The sequence below is a fragment of the Amblyomma americanum genome, chromosome 3 (assembly GCF_052857255.1).
Source record: "Amblyomma americanum isolate KBUSLIRL-KWMA chromosome 3, ASM5285725v1, whole genome shotgun sequence".
In the NCBI taxonomy this organism is placed as follows: Eukaryota; Metazoa; Arthropoda; class Arachnida; order Ixodida; family Ixodidae; genus Amblyomma; species Amblyomma americanum.
Window position 1 is genome coordinate 73,846,357 of NC_135499.1, and position 17,858 is coordinate 73,864,214.

The 17,858-nt window shown below is 43.4% G+C and overlaps 1 protein-coding gene and 1 long non-coding RNA gene across 2 annotated transcripts in view; both read right to left on the minus strand.

Moving 5' to 3' along the window:
• Nucleotides 1-17,858, minus strand: part of LOC144123064 (uncharacterized) — a 166,190-nt gene that overhangs the window by 59,741 nt on the left and 88,591 nt on the right. The window lies entirely within an intron of this gene.
• LOC144126352 (uncharacterized) overlaps nucleotides 1-17,858 on the minus strand; it is a 97,966-nt gene that overhangs the window by 52,238 nt on the left and 27,870 nt on the right. Inside the window, exons 2-5 of the mRNA XM_077660416.1 lie at nucleotides 8,161-8,220; nucleotides 6,015-6,056; nucleotides 2,190-2,249; nucleotides 1,015-1,059 (exon numbers count right to left, since the gene is read on the minus strand). Coding sequence (XP_077516542.1) covers nucleotides 1,015-1,059; nucleotides 2,190-2,249; nucleotides 6,015-6,056; nucleotides 8,161-8,220 — 207 coding nt within the window. The remainder of the gene's footprint in view (nucleotides 1-1,014; nucleotides 1,060-2,189; nucleotides 2,250-6,014; nucleotides 6,057-8,160; nucleotides 8,221-17,858) is intronic.

The window sequence follows — 17,858 nt, forward strand, 5'->3', positions numbered from 1 at the left end:
CGACACCTACAACACCTCTCGCAGTCTCCGCATGTCACTGCCAATATTGCGCTACTTCGTCCCGCAAGCCCCAACCGAAGTACATACTAATGCCAGCAGAATCGGCCTAGCAGCTGTGCTCTCTCAGGGCAAGTATGGATTACATGAATATGTAGTTTCTTACGTCTTCATGAAATCCGAATCCAACTACAGCGTGATAGTAAGAGTGCTTGGCCATTGTCTGGGTCCTTGGCAAGTTTCGACCTTATTTCTTTTGCCGTCCTTTTCCTGTGGTCACGGACCTCTATGCCCTGTGTTTGCTTTCTTCTTAAAATTCTCTCTGGTCATATAGCTGGATGGGCTGTTTGTCTACAAGAATATACCATACGTGTCGCCTACCGGTCCGACCGCAAGCAACGGGGTGCCGACGCCATATCCCGCTCCCCACTACCAGCACAACACTGCTACACAATCCATGACCGGTTTTTCGCCATATTTCTTTACTTATGGCTGGAATGCATCCCCTCCTATTGACACAGTTCTTCCCTGCAGATTGCACGGTCGCTCACGACCGACACTCAAGGGCGCCAAAAACACCGCCATGACGAAGGTCAGCTTGACACGGCTTTCCCGTCCGGGTCACTCGTCTGGCTGTGGATCTCCTCCAGTGTTCCCGGCCTCTACAAGAATCTTTAAAAATAATATGGCCCCTACCACATCCTGGATCGCACATCCTTAGGCAACTACTATATTGAGCCCACTCACACTGACAGACCTGAGACACTGCTTCAACGCCGTGGTTTTGCCGCCATATTTACTGCTTGTATTGATAATTTTCAAGTCCCCAACTATTTCACTACTTAAGCTGCACTGATACGCGCGTGGTAACTACCGTATTACAACAGAGAAGAGATGGTACCCACATTGATATGAATGATGAATATCTTGTGCGATTATGTAATTTTTCTTGCTAGACTTCAGAGCAAATAGGTTATTCACTTCGATAACTCATATACCGAGACACAATGTGCTTACCTTGTGTCATAGTCGTGTGTATGTCGGTTGGTGGTGATGGCGCCCCTGCATTTAAAACAAAATAAGACTAATTTATAGCTTTTGATGCCTACCAGGCATGTAACGCAATTCAGCACAAGAAATTGCACAACTAAGGCTAAGTAGCAGGTGACAAGTGATACTCGTTCATTGGCCAAATGAACTCTGACGAAGCTGCACAGTCATTAGCCTGGGCCTAAAACCCTCAGGTATGAGTCCGGAGCCCTCTATACGACGTCCCTCGCCGCCCAAATGCTGCTTCGGGTCCATCAATTTCTGCAATTTATTCTGCTTTCTGTAGATTTAAAACTCAGTTTCTTCGTTCTCTTCGTGCTATTAGCAAGATTACTTTATCGAATGGCATAATAGTGAAGCTGCTTACACTACATAAAGTATGCGGAGCAACAACCGCTAGCTACTTTCGGTGAAAAGTTCCAGAGGATTCTTACAGCCTCAGCAGCATGATGCAATACGGTTATTGCGGTAATCCCCATATGTGCAGGATATATCACTATCTACTTTGCATTCATAGATCGCGTAGTCCTCATACCTATCCCAGTGCAGTGGTAAAGTGGTTAAGCCATGTGCCTCTGCCCCGGCAGGTGCTGCTTCAAGCACAGGCTAAGGTGGGGCTTGTGAGACCCCGGTTAATTTCTCTCCTGTTCCAGTCAGTATTTTAACTGCCACTGGTCACTGTAGGCGGTTTGCGCACATTCCTGTAAGCAGGTTGTGATGACGTCACAAGGTCACGTGACGTAGGTGGCCCTACTTCTATGTGTCCAAACTAGATTGCTTATGAGATTTTTTTGTACATTTTTTCCTCACATTTAACCACGCTGAGTACGACGCCAGCCTCTCAGTGACGGGAATCCCTTAACGATGTTATGTAAATGCAACCTCTCGAAGCCACTGTCATACTGCACAGTCAAAAATTGTTATCATTATGATTAGGAAACTTGGCATCATGTGGCGGTTACATGTACATCAGTTTCATGCAAAGTGTTATCTTCAGAACCTGTACAGGAGATCAAACGGATATGAATGCAGAACAGGAAAAATTACACGCGTGGCTCCATGCTAGTGCCACCTGTTTTAACAGGTGTGCAACCTTCAACTTTACAGCTTTAATAACCATACACAGTGTTACTAACACGTACCGCTAGCAGGATGAAAGTTCGCAGACAGCGGTCCAGTGGTCGACAGGGTGGAAGGAACGCCTAGAAAAGGGCGAGTGAAAATTTTCTAATAAGAACAATTTGAAAGCGGTAGTCAGTTTTAAAGGAGCACGTACGCGAACAGCACAGACAATTATTGGCCCAATATTGGAAAGCAATGACTTCACATTTCTCCTTTGTAGGACCAGCATCTTCCAATACTTTTCCAATATTCGGCCAGCTACCTGCGCTGCTTGGGTGCTTTTAACGTTTCAAAGTGACTGAGGCTGTGAGGGATGCCGCAGTGAAGGGCATTGAAAATATCGACCACCTCGGTTGTGGATGATTGCATGAAGCCTTCTTTTATCTAAGCTCCGGCATTGCTCTTGCTGCTATCCATGTGTACTCCGGATATATTCCTACCATGGTTCATCGCTTCCAATACCCACTAGCATTGAGCCGAGTTATCCGGTTCAATACACTATTCGCAAGCTGTAGCCGATGGCATATTGTTATCCCTGTACTTTAGACGACACTTTCAGCCTAATCATTTCAGCGGGGTGTGCAGGTAAAGATGGTGATGTTCACCTACCGTGCACGTTCTCTTCCACAAGCTTTTTTATTTTGCCCATCGGAACCTCTTCGCAACTTAGCAGCATTCCTAAGAGTTTTGTAACATACTCTTGGAAAACAAACTCCAACTTTGAACAACACTTGCGAATCCATTGACAATGACGCTGCTTTAATTTACAGGTATGCATTGGGTTCTTGAGAATTCAGCTGTGCCTTCATTATGTTTCCGACATTTGATCGATTTGTAACAGACTGATGCAAATTTGTCTGACAGCGCTAACTCGGCGGGTTAGTAGTGATGCTCAAGGTTCTAATTCACATGAACAACTCAGCAGCTGTGATAACGACTCCTCCACAGTCATCCAGACATCAGCAGGATTCAGTCCGCTAGAACCAAAATTTCTCATCAGTGGGAGAGACTTCCCCACAGTAAACTGGCTGGGGTATGGTTTGACGACAGGCTTCCTCTAACGACAGCTACACTGGCAGAGAACTCCAAATATTACCCAGTACGAATGCTGAAAATCAAATCAGTGAAGCGCAGTAACTGTCGTTTTAAACCAGAGTCAGGACAAGCTTTGTCGAGTGAAATCGACAGACGATAAGACTGTTCTACAGCTGCCAACTGCCTTTGGCATTGATGTAGACTGTATAGCCGAAGGAGGTCACAGAACAAAAACATGAGCGCCGAAATTGTGCAGTCTAGCACTCTAGTCATATAAATGAGCACGTTGACTGAGCTTACCCGTTTTCTTATTTTGTTGGAAACTACAGCCTATATTCGCAACAGGAAATGAACTGCTAGCACTTATACGCATTTCTTTTGTTCAGAATGGAATAGCTGCTGGATGGATTAAATAAGGGACTATAACAAAACTACTACGATTTAATGAACACTAAGTATTAAACTATAAACAGATGGGCTCATAAAGGCTTAAGAACCCACTGAAAGAATTCTTGAGAAGAAACAGAAAACGACTTAGGTGACTGACTGCAATCACTGAGGACAAGATGATTTCCTGCAGTTACCAACTGGGTAGCATGAATATCAGGATTCGCTTGAAAAATCCTCTGTCGGGACTGGGCAGGTTAGTGGTAGTGACATCCATAGATTTCTGACAATGGTCTGATTGGTAAGCAGCATGTTGAAGTTCAAGAATATTGTGTGAGGAAGTGGGTACTTCTGTCGTTTCAATCTGTCGTTTCAATGCTAAGTTCCAACCAGGCAAGTGACTTCAGAGGTAAGATAACAAAACACTCTTGCCACAGGAATTACTTCCCAAAGTGGTGACGATGCACGCGCAAGTGCCCTGCTTGTGTCCACAAACTTTACCACAAGCAGTACCTCCATTTATTACTGTTGGTGTTTTTTCTTCTGTGGCGATTGCTTTCGAAGTTTTGAAGTCAGTTTGGGTCCTATTTCAAGAGAGCAAAAGTACAAAAGGCAGGATGCAGGACAACTTGATTTCAGGTAAGTTCATTATGAAAATTTTTGAGGAAAACATTAAAGAGCACGCGCGGCAAAGAAAACAGGTTCCACTTTGCACACAAGGCATCGATTCCTCCCTCACACAAGCAAATCAACAAAAAACATTGCTAATGCAGCAGTCACCTTGTTTCTTCGTAAAGGTATGCTTTCTGCAGACAAGTAGGCGGGCCCGCTACCCTTATAACAAATCTACTCCCCCTTGGGGAATTGCCCTAAATATTTGCCTTTCTTCCAGTTAAGTGACAATTTCTGCACATAAGGCATCACAACCGGTTTTATTTTCATTTACTTTCTTTGTCACTCTCTCACTTTTACCTATCGCTGATGCTACTGCCACCACCACCACGATCCCAAAGGTCTATAATCTTGAAGACATATCGTCAGGCCAGCAAATTGAAGGCTCAGAGTCCTGATGTCGTGTTCAACTTCTTTTGAGTGCACTGAATAGTGATGTATTACTTCTCAGTGCAGTCTCATATATGTCGGCTTCTCTTGTACTATTGTGAAGGCAGTGGTTGAAACACTGCTGCAAAGAACAACAAAGAACTGAAACTAAAGCAAAGCAGGTGCTGATGCCGTATTCATAATAGTTGTCGCACAACCTACGAAGTTCACGGGCAAGTACAAAGTTTACGGTGTCTCGAGTGCTGTTCAAACGGGATGAACTGTGCCCCCGTATCACGCAAGAAAAACACAAGAATAGCGGTAGTGAGAAATAGCTCTCCAGACCTTTTGTGAAATGAGCTGCCGGATTCTACTTGATACAACCTGTGAGCAAAAGTGCGTAGCAGAGACTAGACACAACGTCAAAGATCGCGCGTGGGAGTGCGAGCTATCGTTATCGACGAAGAAAGACTACAATTTTCCACCTACATATACGCCTACATGAATGAACTGCGTGGGGAACGAAATGTCGAGAAAGCTGGATATGCCCAGAAAAGCGAACTTCTCGACCCACTGCTTTACAAAGCAATACCACCATTACTTACTAAAATGTGTTTAATTTAGGGTTTCCTGTATATCGGTGAAAAGGCAATGAAAACGCCGTACACTATATTGCGCAGATTATGAGCATCAAACGCCGGCGCCCATCGCCTGCGCGAAAGTCGCACACCTCCGAACATTATGCTCATGTTTCTTTGACTCGAGTTGCAAGGTTCCTTTCATTTCTGGCACAGTCAATATTTATTGACTCGGCCGCTTTTCTTTTAGGTTGCAGCCGGGGGTGAGGAGCGTTTATGGCCAAAAAGTATGCCTTCAATTCTTTTGTTGATAATTAAAACAGCTTTGCGAATGCCCCTTGTTAGCACCTAGGAAACACGAGAGATCAAGCTACGGCAGGCATGCGAACGGTTTCCGTTCCCAGCGTGTACATTTGGAAAACATCATTGAACTTAAAGCCAAACAAAAGACGATAACTTTGAAGAATTCCTGAAACTGGCTTCTAAAATAACGTTTGCAGAAGGAAAGAAAAACAGCAATACTCTGAGTGGCGTAAGTTACGAGACCCTTTGTCAGAGTTTTAAACGAATTTTTTTCCCTATTACCGCTAACATCTCTCTAGAGTTAACAAATGCAACATTCCCCATCAACGCGAAAACATTAAACACATTAAACTACACGGCTGACATACCACATGCACTCTAAGGTGCCAGCCTGTGCCCGAGCTAAATTTGCTGGCCAGTTCCCTATCGCGGCATTAATGGAAGTGTATTTTAGCTTGACTACAGTGCGTTGACCAGGCAGGGAAATAAGCTTTTACGTACCGGCCGATGGTGGCCGCCCACTTGGAAGGGAGGCCTTGCCTTCTGAAAAGGAAATTAATAGTATAAGGCCTTGTTCTAAACCAGCTTTTACAATTAACTAGAATAAACTGAACGCACTACCAATTCCACAGGCGTGGGAGCGAAAGCGGTGGAGTTGCGGGCGGGGCAAGACTGCAGGCTCTCTTAGCGGAGATCAGTGAATGCTTGGAATGCGGCTTGTTAAACAGGTACGCAACTACTCTGGGCACAAACAGAGCAAGTCTGGAGTGAATGTTGACACAAACCGGGATGCATTTTGCTGCTCTTGGCGCACAAAATTGAGGCCACGCCCACTGACTCTTACTGGCCACGGACATACATTACGAGAGGTTGCTATCTGTGGCTCCGTTGCATACAGGCTGGTTATGCAGGGTGTATCCACCCAGGGTATTCAAGCAGTCACACTTCAATCAAGATACGAGCGGAAACGGGATTGTTTTCGAGCGCTCGACTTGCCTTAGTATGCAGCATACCATCCTGGTTCGCATATGTGCTGCAGAAAGTCTAACTAATTAGCCCATATTATATTTGGCTATTTGCTGCAGGTATGGGTATGTACTATATACAGCAGTAAGAAACTGACTTTTCTCTGCTTACCATAACTCTCCCGTATCGCAAGGCACAATCATACGCGTCTACCTCATAAAGAGACATATGGGCTGTGAGCGGTGCTGCTTTGGGGGCACGTGATTATTTTTTTTTTCATTTCACTGATCACGTACTTGTGAGCTGAGCATTCCGAGATATCAAATGGCAAAGTCAGCGTCCTGATCATGGAGTAGGCTCACTAATGTTTGCCCATCTTGATGACCAAAGCTCGAGAGCGTAAAAAATTGCCATACGATTCCAAAAAAAGGAGGTTTTTCGCTTGATTCTAACCGTCAGGATTGTCTACGTAACTTGCTTTGCATTAATTAGCGGTTTATTCTATTGCTGCAAACTATACTTTCAAATTGGCTCTAACAAGATGAATTACGAGGTTGCAGATTCAAAATCTATCAGCCTCTTCAAAGAGTGTTATTGCCTTCGAAGTTGTTCCCATAGTGGTAATTCAGGCACAAGTCCACAAATGCAAAATGTTTGTCTGGTCTCGCAAAGTAGCATCGACAGTAGTGCATACGTCTAGCTAGCTTTTTCGGCGCCAGCTCACTACCATCTTACGCATAACATCTAGCTAGATAATTTCTCGGTGCTAGCTCACTAAAATCTTACGCTTAAGCTCCTCGGGATTGTCGTGAGTAGATCAATGAGTAACTCTTCCCGCTGCAGCCGCCAGAGGAGAAAGAAACATGCGTCCACTACGAGATGTCAGCACATGGCACAGGTTGTTCCTTACAGGCCTCAAAGCCTCAGGTATGAGTCCGGAGCCCTCTATACGATGTCCCTCACAACCCAAATGTTGCTTTGGGACATTAAACCAACGATTTCTGCACTTTATCCTGCTTCCTGTAGTTTTTGTATTCTCTGTGCGCTATAAGCAAGATTATCTTATTGAATTGCATAATAGTGAAGCTTCTTACACTACATGGAGCATGTGGAGCAACAACAGACAGCTACTTTCGGTGAAAAGCTCCTAGGTTGCTTTCGTTTTCCAGTCAGTAAACTGCCACTGGTGGCAATAGGCGATTTGCACACATTCCTGTAAGCAGGTTGTGATGTCACAAGGTCACGTGACGTAGGTGGCCCCACTCCTGTGTGTCCTATGTGTCCTAGATTGATTATAAAGATTTTTTTGTAAATTTTTCGCTCTCAACCAACCACGCTGAGTACGACGCCAGCTTTTTAGTGATAGGAAGCCCTTAACGATGTTATGTCAATGGAACCTCTCGAAGCCACTGTCATACCGTGCAGTGAAACATTTATCATTATGATTACGAAACTTGGCAACATGTGGCGGTTATATCAGTTTCATGCAACGTGTTATCTTCATAACCTGCGCAGGAGATCGAACGGTTATGGATGCAGAACATGAAAAAATGCTCTCGTTACTCCATGCCAGTGCCACCTGCTTTAACAGGTGTGCAACCTTCTCAGAAGACGAAAGATATATATATATTCTGATAATTTTACAGCTTCATTAACCATACATAGTGGTACAAATACATACCGCTCGCGGGATGTGAAGTCGTAGAAGGCTGTCCAGTGGTCGGCAGGGTGGAAGGAATACCTGGAAAAGGGTGAACGAAAATTTTCTGATCTGAACAATTTGAAAGCGTTAGACAGTTTTAACGGAGCACGTACCCGAACAGCATAGGTAATTATTTGCCTAATATTGGAAAGGAATGACTTCACATTGCTCCTTCAGTAGGACCAGCATTTCCCAATAAATTTCTAATATTTGGACGGCTACCTGTGCTGCTTAGGCAGCACTAATTTTGGACTAGGTTTATGTTTATTGAGGCTGATTACTCATTTTATATTCATGCAAGGCTTCAACCATGCGGTTAGCGCTTCACAGACATTTTTCAAAAGAGCGGACGATCGTTTGGTTTGCGTTTTGTTTATGGCGATTTTAACGCCCCAGAAGGACTCTGGCCAGGCTGTGAGGGACACCGCAGTGAAATGCATCGAAAATATCGACCACCTGGGGTATAGGTGATAGCATGACGGTCTCTGTTGTCTTAGCTCCGGCATTCCTCTTACTGCTTATTGTCGAGGCTCGAAGTGGAGGGGGGTGGGGCTGTCACCTTCTCGTTCCATGTGTACTCCGGGTATATTCCTTTCATGGTTCATCGCTTCGAATACCCACTAGCATTAAGCCGAACTGTCCTGTTCAAAACACTATTGTTATCCCTATACCTTACACGACACTTGCAGGCTTATCGTTTCAGCGTAGTGTGCAGGTAAATACGGTGATGTTCACCTACCGTGCACGTTCTCTTCCACAAGCTTTTTTATTTTGCCCATCGGAACCTCTTCGCAACTTAGCAGCTTTCCTAACAGTTTTGTAACATAATCTAGGAAAAGTAACTCCAACTTTGAAAAATACTTGCGAAACCACTGATGATGACGCTGCTTTAATTTACAGGTATGCTTCTGGTTCTTGGGAACTCAGCTGTGCCTTCATTATGTTTCCACAACATTTGATCGATCGACAAATAGAGGTTCTTTGTAGCAGATTGATGCAAATTTGTCTGACAGCGATAACTCGGTGGGTTAGTAGCGATGCTCAAGGTTCGAATTCACAGGAAGAAATCAGCAGCTATGATAAAGACCCCTCCACAGTCATCCAGACATCAGCAGGATCCAGTTCGCTAGAACCAAAATTTCTCATCACTGGAAGAGATGTCCCCACAGTAAAACTGGCTGGGGTTTGGTTTGAAGACAAGCTTCCTCTAACGGCGGCTACACTGGCAGAGAACTCCGAATGTTGCCCAGTAGGAATGCTGAATATCAGATCAGTGAAGCGCAGTAACTCTCTTTTTAAAGCAGAGTCAGGACAAGCTTTGTTGAGTGAAATCGACAGACGATAAGACTTTTCTACAGCTGACAACTGCCCTTGGCATTTATGTAGACTGTATAGCCGAAGAAGGTCACAGAACGAAAACATGAGCGCCGAAATAGTGCAGTCTAGCATTCTAGTCATATAAATGAGCACGTTGACTGAGCTTACCCGTTTTCTTATTCTGTTGGGAACTACAGCCTACATTCGCAATAAGAGGAGGAGGACAAACTTCATTTCCGACGACAAAAGAACCAGTTGGTGTGGGGTATAGCCCCATGATGTGGCCTTAGCTACAGCCTATATTCGCAACAGGAAATGAACTGCTAGCACTTATATGCATTTCCTTTGTTCAGATTGGAATAGCTGCTGGATGAATTAAATAAGGGACTATAACAAAACTACAACTCCTAAATGGTGATCTAATGAACACTAAGTATTAAAATATAAACAGATGGGCTCATAAGAGCTTAAGTACCCACTGAAAGAATGTCTCGAGAAGAAACAGAAAACAACTGAGGTGACTGATGAAAGCAATGAGGACAAGGCGATTTCAGTAACTACAAATATGGCGGTGTATGGCGGGACCGGCAAGATTCCTTTGAGTAGAGTTAAGCGTGAATTAAATAAGTGCTGGAACGTCGTCCTCTGTTTTCCGAACAGAAGCTATGCCCTGCACTTTCAGATGCAACAATTCGTAGAGTAACCAACTGGGTAGCAGAAATATCAGGATTCACTTGAAAAATCCTCTGTCGGGACTGGGCAGGTTAGTGGAAATTGTATTTACTTGATGTTGAGACATCCATAGCTTTCTGACAATGGTCTGATTGGTAAGCAGCAATTTGAACTTCGAGAACATGGTGTGAGGAAGTGGGCACTTCCTTCGTTTTAATTCTAAGTTCCAACCATGCAAGTGACTTCAGAGGTAAGATTACAAAGCACTCTTGCCACAGGAGTTACTTTCCAAAGTATTGATGATGCACTCGCAAGTGCCCTGTTTGTGTCCACAAATTTTACGACAAGCAGTACCTCTATTCAGTACTGTTGGTTTTTTTTTACGGTGGCGATTGCTTTCGATGTTTTGAAGTCAGTTTGGGTCCTATTTGAGGAGAGCAGAAGTACAAAAGGCACGATACAGGACAATTTGATTTCAGGTAAATTCGTTATGAAAATTATTGAGCAAAAAATTGAAGGGCACGCGCGGCAAAGAAAACAGGTTCCACTTTGCATACAAGGCATCGATTCCTCCCTTATGCATGCAAACCACAACAACAAGCATTGCTAATGTAGCACTCAGCTTCTTTCTTCGTAAAGGTACGCTTTCTGCAGACATGGCCAAAAATAGGTGGGCCCGCACCCTTTTTACAAATCTACTCCCCCTTGGGGAATTCTGATAAGTATTTACCATTCTTGCAGTTGTGGGAATTTATCCACATAGGGAATCACAACCAGTTTCATTTTCGTTGAATTCTTTTGTCGCTCTTTTTAGTTATCGTTGCTGTTTCAGCCTCCACCATCACGATCCCAAATGTCTGTAATCTTGACAAATCATCAGGACAGCACACTGAAGGCTCAAGGTGTTAATACCGCATTTAACTATTTTTTAGTGCACTGAATAGTGATGTAATACTTCTCAGTGCAGTTTCTTATATGTTGGCTTCTCCTGTGCGATCGTGGAGGCAGTGGTCGAAACACTGCCAGTTAACGAACAACTGGTGGTGATGCTGTATCCATAAAAGGTGTCGCACAACCTGACAAGTTCACGGGCAATTACAAAGTTTACGGTGTCTCGAGAGCTGTTCAAACGGGATGAACTGTGCCCCTGTATCGTGCAAGGAAAACACAAGAGAAGTGGTCATAAGAAAAAGCTCGCCGGACCCTTTGTGGAATGGGCTGCCGGATTCTACGAGATACAACCTGTGAGCAAGCGTACGTTGTGGAGACTTGACACTGCATTAAATTTCGTGCACGGGAGCGTGAGCTATTGTTGTCGACAGGGGAAGGCTACAATTTTCCTCCTACGTATACGCCTACATGAATGAACTGCGCAGGAATGGAATGTCAACGCTTCCTACTAGACAAATCGGTAAACCAAGGAATTGACCTCATGATCATGCAGCCCTGATGAACATGCATAATGTAAGGCTTCTTAGAAAAGAGGGTGTTTGTATATTCCAGCCAGCTGGTGTCAAATATGGCTCCCATCGGCATAAGATTTCAGCTCATCAACTTGCACCTTCGCTCATGCACGGATCCCGCAAGAAGGAATCAAACAAGCTTCGTAGAACTGTCCTGGACACCATTGTTGCTCCTGTGCCATCGTGTTTGAAAACAGCGGCGATGCATGTTCACTGCCACTGTACCTGTTAGAGCGAAGAGCTCTCTATGCCAATGTGTTTCCTTACTATTGAAGACATGTATTATTCAATTCCATGTGCACTACTAGAGGAGATCGCCGAAAAATATAGGCACGCGTGTTGCTCTCAGAGGGCTGCCAGCTAAACACATTCTCCGGTTCTTGCTTGTGCGATTCAACGATGCATTCTGTGGGCGCACAGTGCCGCGCGGCAGATGTCTCTGCTGTAGCTCTGCCAATGCCAGTTGGCTGTGGGGGGGGACCGTGTGAGACTACTGTACAGGTTCACTGCGAGCGTTCTTGCAAGGTTCACTAAGGGTGAATATAGCATGGCAGGGAAATGATGGTAGACATATAGAAAATGGACAGACAAATTGTTCATTGCATTTACCTTCGAAGCAGGACCAACATGCACATACAACACTCTGCTCGCCATACCTGCTATTATTAGCTTGACAAGAGCTCATACTAACAATTGCTCCCTGGCAATGAAATTTAAAAGCAATTATTCCCGATAAAACTCATAGGACAAGCATTCCGGAAAAATTAAAAATTTTAACGATGGCAGAGGGTAGCAGAGTGGACGATAGTAAAGTGCAGGTCTTGTGCAACGCCACGAAGAGCCACAGAGATTGGATTATTCATGTTCGAAGAGACATTTGAAAGCACTGCATTGTGGATTATATATGCATCTTATGTAAACCGTACGCTTCAAAATAAAAACGATGCACCCGTTCCCACTCATACACGTTGCTTCTCAATGTGGAGTATTATTTAAGCCACCCACCATAAAAATAGCCCTGCTACTCGCAGGGTACAGGTTTGTTTTTTTTAACAAGGGACAAAAGCTGAACCACTCCAATTGCAGCCTGAAGGAAACATTGGTGTGGGGCAAATAGTGGCACAAGTTTACAAATTGACACCTTCATTTCAATATTCACTACAGAAAAGCTCATCTTTTTCCCACAATGCTAGTATAATACTCACAAATAAGAGAAGACAAGCACACAGCAAATCTTAATGTTTGAAATCTCGCGTTTTGCCTCAACACGCTGGCCAAAACGAGACCGCACAGCTCATAATAACGTGCCATTCCTAAATCAAATTACTACGGCTCATAAAATAAATTTATGCCACAATGACTGCATCCACACCTCGACCACCTTAACGAGCCTATTCGAATAACAGAAACTGAATCTGCAGCAAACCTGTAACCATTTTGTTTCATGGCCGAATACATGGCGAATCTATATCCGGTCATTGGCCTACCCGATATTTCTCTGTTTTATTCTGTTTTAGTGCTGTAGTTGTCGGTGCTTCTCTCAGCCCTGTTAATGGACATGTGCATTGGTACGACGAACAGCATGTGAAGAGCAGATTTTTTTACTGCGATTTCAAGCCAGAGCGAAAGAGTTTGCTTGCTCATTATAACAATGATGTACAAGGCGTTCATGACCGTCGGATGACTGCGGTGCCGAGGTTCGCAGGAATTATTATGAAGCCCTTGCGTTACATATCTAGTCCCATTTCATATCTGGTCACAAATAATTGTTGAGGTTTCCTACAAGAGCCCCAGAATGTTTTATCACAACAGGATTGTTCGCATCTCTGTATAGTTTCCTACCTATTATCTTTGGTATTTTCTGTCTATCGTATATACCTGGATAATAAGAATAAAGCTTAAGAGCAAGGAATAAATTTTGCGTGCGTCCATTCCGAAAGTCGCAGCCTAACGTTTTGACACACCTGTAGACCACTGCTAAAACACATTCTTCACAATGGCAGGCTTAAATTATTCTGAAAGGTAAAAGGTTAATGGCTAATTGCAACACTGATCAATTACGCCTTATCTAGGACGTAAGGTTACTTGAGCTTCGCAGTACTGAAAATGTGACGTGCAGAATTCCGCGCCATTTTCTGATGTCCGGGATGCTTAGACATTTTTAGTTGATAGGCTAGAGTGAAATAGTGTCCTCGTTTTTGTTGCGAAAATTTTTAAGTTAATGGTACATACTTCGGATGCTAGCAAAATCTATTTTAATCCTTGTCCATCAATCGTATCGAGTAGTTAAAACTGTTATTAAGAGCAGATGGGAAACATGTGCTTATATATTGATCATTAGTCGAAAAATTGCGTTCATAACCCACTTCACATTGAAAAGTGCGCTTATACAGAATTTTTGGGTAAGCATTCCCTAAAGCTCGCTTCGATTTTGGGATGCGATCCATTCAGTAACATTGCAGTGGGCATAAAGTTAATTGCTCGATTAAAAATTCACGGACACTAAGCATTAATATCGCTTTTTTGCATCCTCTAGTTTTTCTCAAGTTTTCCATACTATGAGGCCATCCCACCTTTCACGCATATTCAGACAGAATGCCCCATATTCAATGAATCCCACACAAATAAGCCTGCACAATACACCCAACCATTCATCCTACCTCCCTCAATAACTGGCTCGCTGCCCAAACCAAACCCTGCATTCCTACTCTTCAGGTGTTTGTGCAACACGTCCGTAAGGTTTTGGGCGAGGCCTAGTAGATGGCCACAGTACAGATATTCAACACACTTTAATCTGTCTCTCAACAAGCATTGTGAGCGAAACAATTTAAAACCATACCTTCTTGCTTGATGCGAAGAAATGCCTACGCTCACTTCAGGTGGACGTAAGCTGGCACAGACTCGGTCACATATCCGGGCTCACTGCAGGTGCGAACACTGCATGAAATGCGTACGTAATGCGCAATAAAATGCGTATGCATTGGATGACAAATGCACCAGCTCTGAATAAAGGCAGAACTGCGCTTAAGATGCACTTATAGCTACCATTTTATAAACCTTTCTAACACAAGATGCCTGTTCTCAGAAAACATGGGAGTGCAAAGGAGGTGCCTAAGTGTTAAGCACGGACGAGGACGTTTACACAGATGATGTCTTAGTGCTCACCTTTTTCTCTTGGCACGCACTTCCGTCTTTACATTTCTGCATATTAATGTTTTGAAAACAGGTCTTTCCTGCCGCACGCGTTGTACGCACGCAGACAGAAATCACGCTGTGAAAGGCATGTAAGCAGCTTCCATACGCAGTGAAGTTTTGCAAAGAACCCTCACTGAATTTCATTACCAAAAACAGCGGTAACTCAAAAGATTGCCTGAAACACATGCAACGAGTAAAAAACAATGGCTAACCAATGGCTTAAAAAACAGAGATATTTTGAGTAAAATATTTTTATTGAGAAAATTATTTGGACTATTTTTACAACCTGATATTCATACACAGACAACTAATGCAACACTGCCTGCCAAAGCGACCACGTTGCACTATAAATAAGCCGCCTATGCCGGAGCTCGTCTTGCTTTTCAGTCGCATTCACCGCTGCAGTAACTAGAAAGGGTTGCTGCAAATCACTCGCCAGACAGGGCCATAACTTTTACTCACATGACAAAGCACGCTGAGCTTCAGAAAAGTCCACCAGAGCGGCGTTTCAGGCTTCAAGAAAACAAGTTAACCAATTTAGTAAAGGTTTGTTGTTAATAATGAGGGTAAAACTAGAGTTTAAGAAAAAAATATGCGCTTGTCAGTTGCTGAAAATACGAAGAAGGATGCTCCAACTAAAGCCACATAAACCACTCCCACCAAACAACTCGTAAAGGTCCGAGCAAATATTTTTTTAAAAACATCACTGTCTAAGCGGCCCAACATGCTGGAAACAGAGCGATAGTAGTTTTTTTAGATTTTCCTTACCATTTATTTGCGTTAGCCGAACTGTTCAAGTTCAGTTATGTGTACCACCACCGCCGCGCCTGCACACATCGGTCGCAATTGTTCTGAAGCGCAACCAGTGAGTGTCATGTATACAGCTCAAAATAGGAAGATGCAAACATGCCTGTAGCTTCTTTTCTTCAATACAAAGCATTCTATGAAGCTACTAAAGTGCACATACCACTCCGAGACAACATGCACATTGAACTTCTAAGGCTATTTATACACAAGTGTATATTCCAAAAGAGCAGCATTTTCTTGAGTGCACCCCATGTAGCATAACACCCATTATTGTGGAAATAGGCAAATTTTTTTGCCAGCTAGCAAACGCATCAAGTATTATTCAAAACAGCATTGATGTACGCCCACCGCAATTTCAGGCACAAAGATCTACAAGGTACAAATTTTTCGAATTGCGAGTGGCGTGTGCACCTTCAAATTCACACGACAACTTCTAAGCTTCTAATCTGCCTCAGTAGTACCAGTAAGCATTACGTAAGTGGTACCGGTAGGCATTCTAACTCCCTTGTAGTCTCTTCTTTGAAGATTGGAAAGCACAACAGCTCGATGAATGTCATTTGTTAGCATTTTGGTGTCGTGCATAGTCAAGCCATGTCAGTCGTCTCCCTTTTGTGAAATTGTCAATTTTGAATATACGCACACAAACTTGTATAATCCACTTTAAAAATCTCAATCATGCTTAAAACAGAGCCACTAGTAATTCAGCGATGTTATGATAACCACCGGGGATACTGACACCTCACGTGACTACCTTACAATGCAAGATCAAAGCACGTGGCGATCAAAGCACGAGGTCTCGTAGTAAAGCTGTCGCTTCAGAATGATCACTCCGACTGCAGCTCTTTCCAATCTGTGTTCTTACACACAACACTTTAAAGAATATTTGCAGCTACTTACGACAGAATATCAGGATAACGGAGATAAGGAGGAGAAGGAGGAGGACGCAAATATTTCGAAGAAGCCAATTCAGTGTCTTCTTTTCCCTGCATTGCAACCGATCAAACAGGCACTGCTGTAATCGCTTTGCAAGGTGTTTTTCCTGCGCGCGCAAAAATATGCATAAGCACCGACTGGCACTGGACATTTGAAAGCCCAGTCAGCGCCCCCGACCAGTCAGGCAATAACCTCGGCCTCGCAATGCTCACCACAACACAATTGCATATGCACTTACTAATGAGTTGTTTTGAGAGTTAAACATAACCAGCAAATCTGCATAAAATCATTCCTGAACGTAAAACCGTTTATGAACGCAACTTTTGGAAGATTTCATTCTAACAATCAATATATTTGCAGATCACCCGAGGGAAGTCAACTGTTCGATCGTATCGATGGAAACACTTTAAAAGAGTTTTCTGCCTTGACGCCGAATGGACCATTATCTTCAATATTTGCTTAATGGTGTCTTACAATTTTCTTCAACATTTTTCTCCAAGAATGTTGGACATGGGCGCGTCACATCTCAACTGTTAGAACACTTCTAGCACAGTCCTATGCCAGCTTTGGCCAGCCTTTACCAGAAGACTTCCTAAATTATCTACGCACTAGTTTGATTTATCACCGATTTACATTTCCCAGCTTATAGCATCCATAAGGTACTCAACAAAAATTCTTTTTCGTCCAGCATTCTGTCTCTAACGAAACACCAAAAATTTTTTTGCAGAACACTACCCTTACTTCGGCAGCTAACTTAAGGGACTAAGTCTCACATACAAGCTGAGGTCGCTAAATGCAGTGTATGTACTTATGAGTTTCGAAACCTAGTACCAGTTTCGACGTCTAATTTAAAAATTTCTTCATATTCGCACGTTCTCATTGCTAATTCCCAAATGAGTGAAACAATGGGTAAAAATTATACCAAAACAGCAGAAATGCTGGAGATACACACTAAAGTTATTACGAGAAGTTATCAAGCTGTTTACAATGTAAATCTCAAACGTTGCGGTGTACACATTGTACAGGATTTTCAGAACCTTTCCTCTTACGACAAAACTACCCGCCATATGTATCCACAGCAGCCATGCTTGAGATTGTTCACTCGTGTTGCCTCGGAGGGCCACAATACTAAATAGGTGGCTGGGATTATATTTGGTAGCACTGAACCACAGCTTTCAGTACCTCCACCTAAAATCATAAAACCATTTATGCCCTACGATAAGTTTTGAATCCCACAATACGTAACAGCACTGCGCAAAGCGCCAGTAAAGCGATGCTTAGTTACAAGGT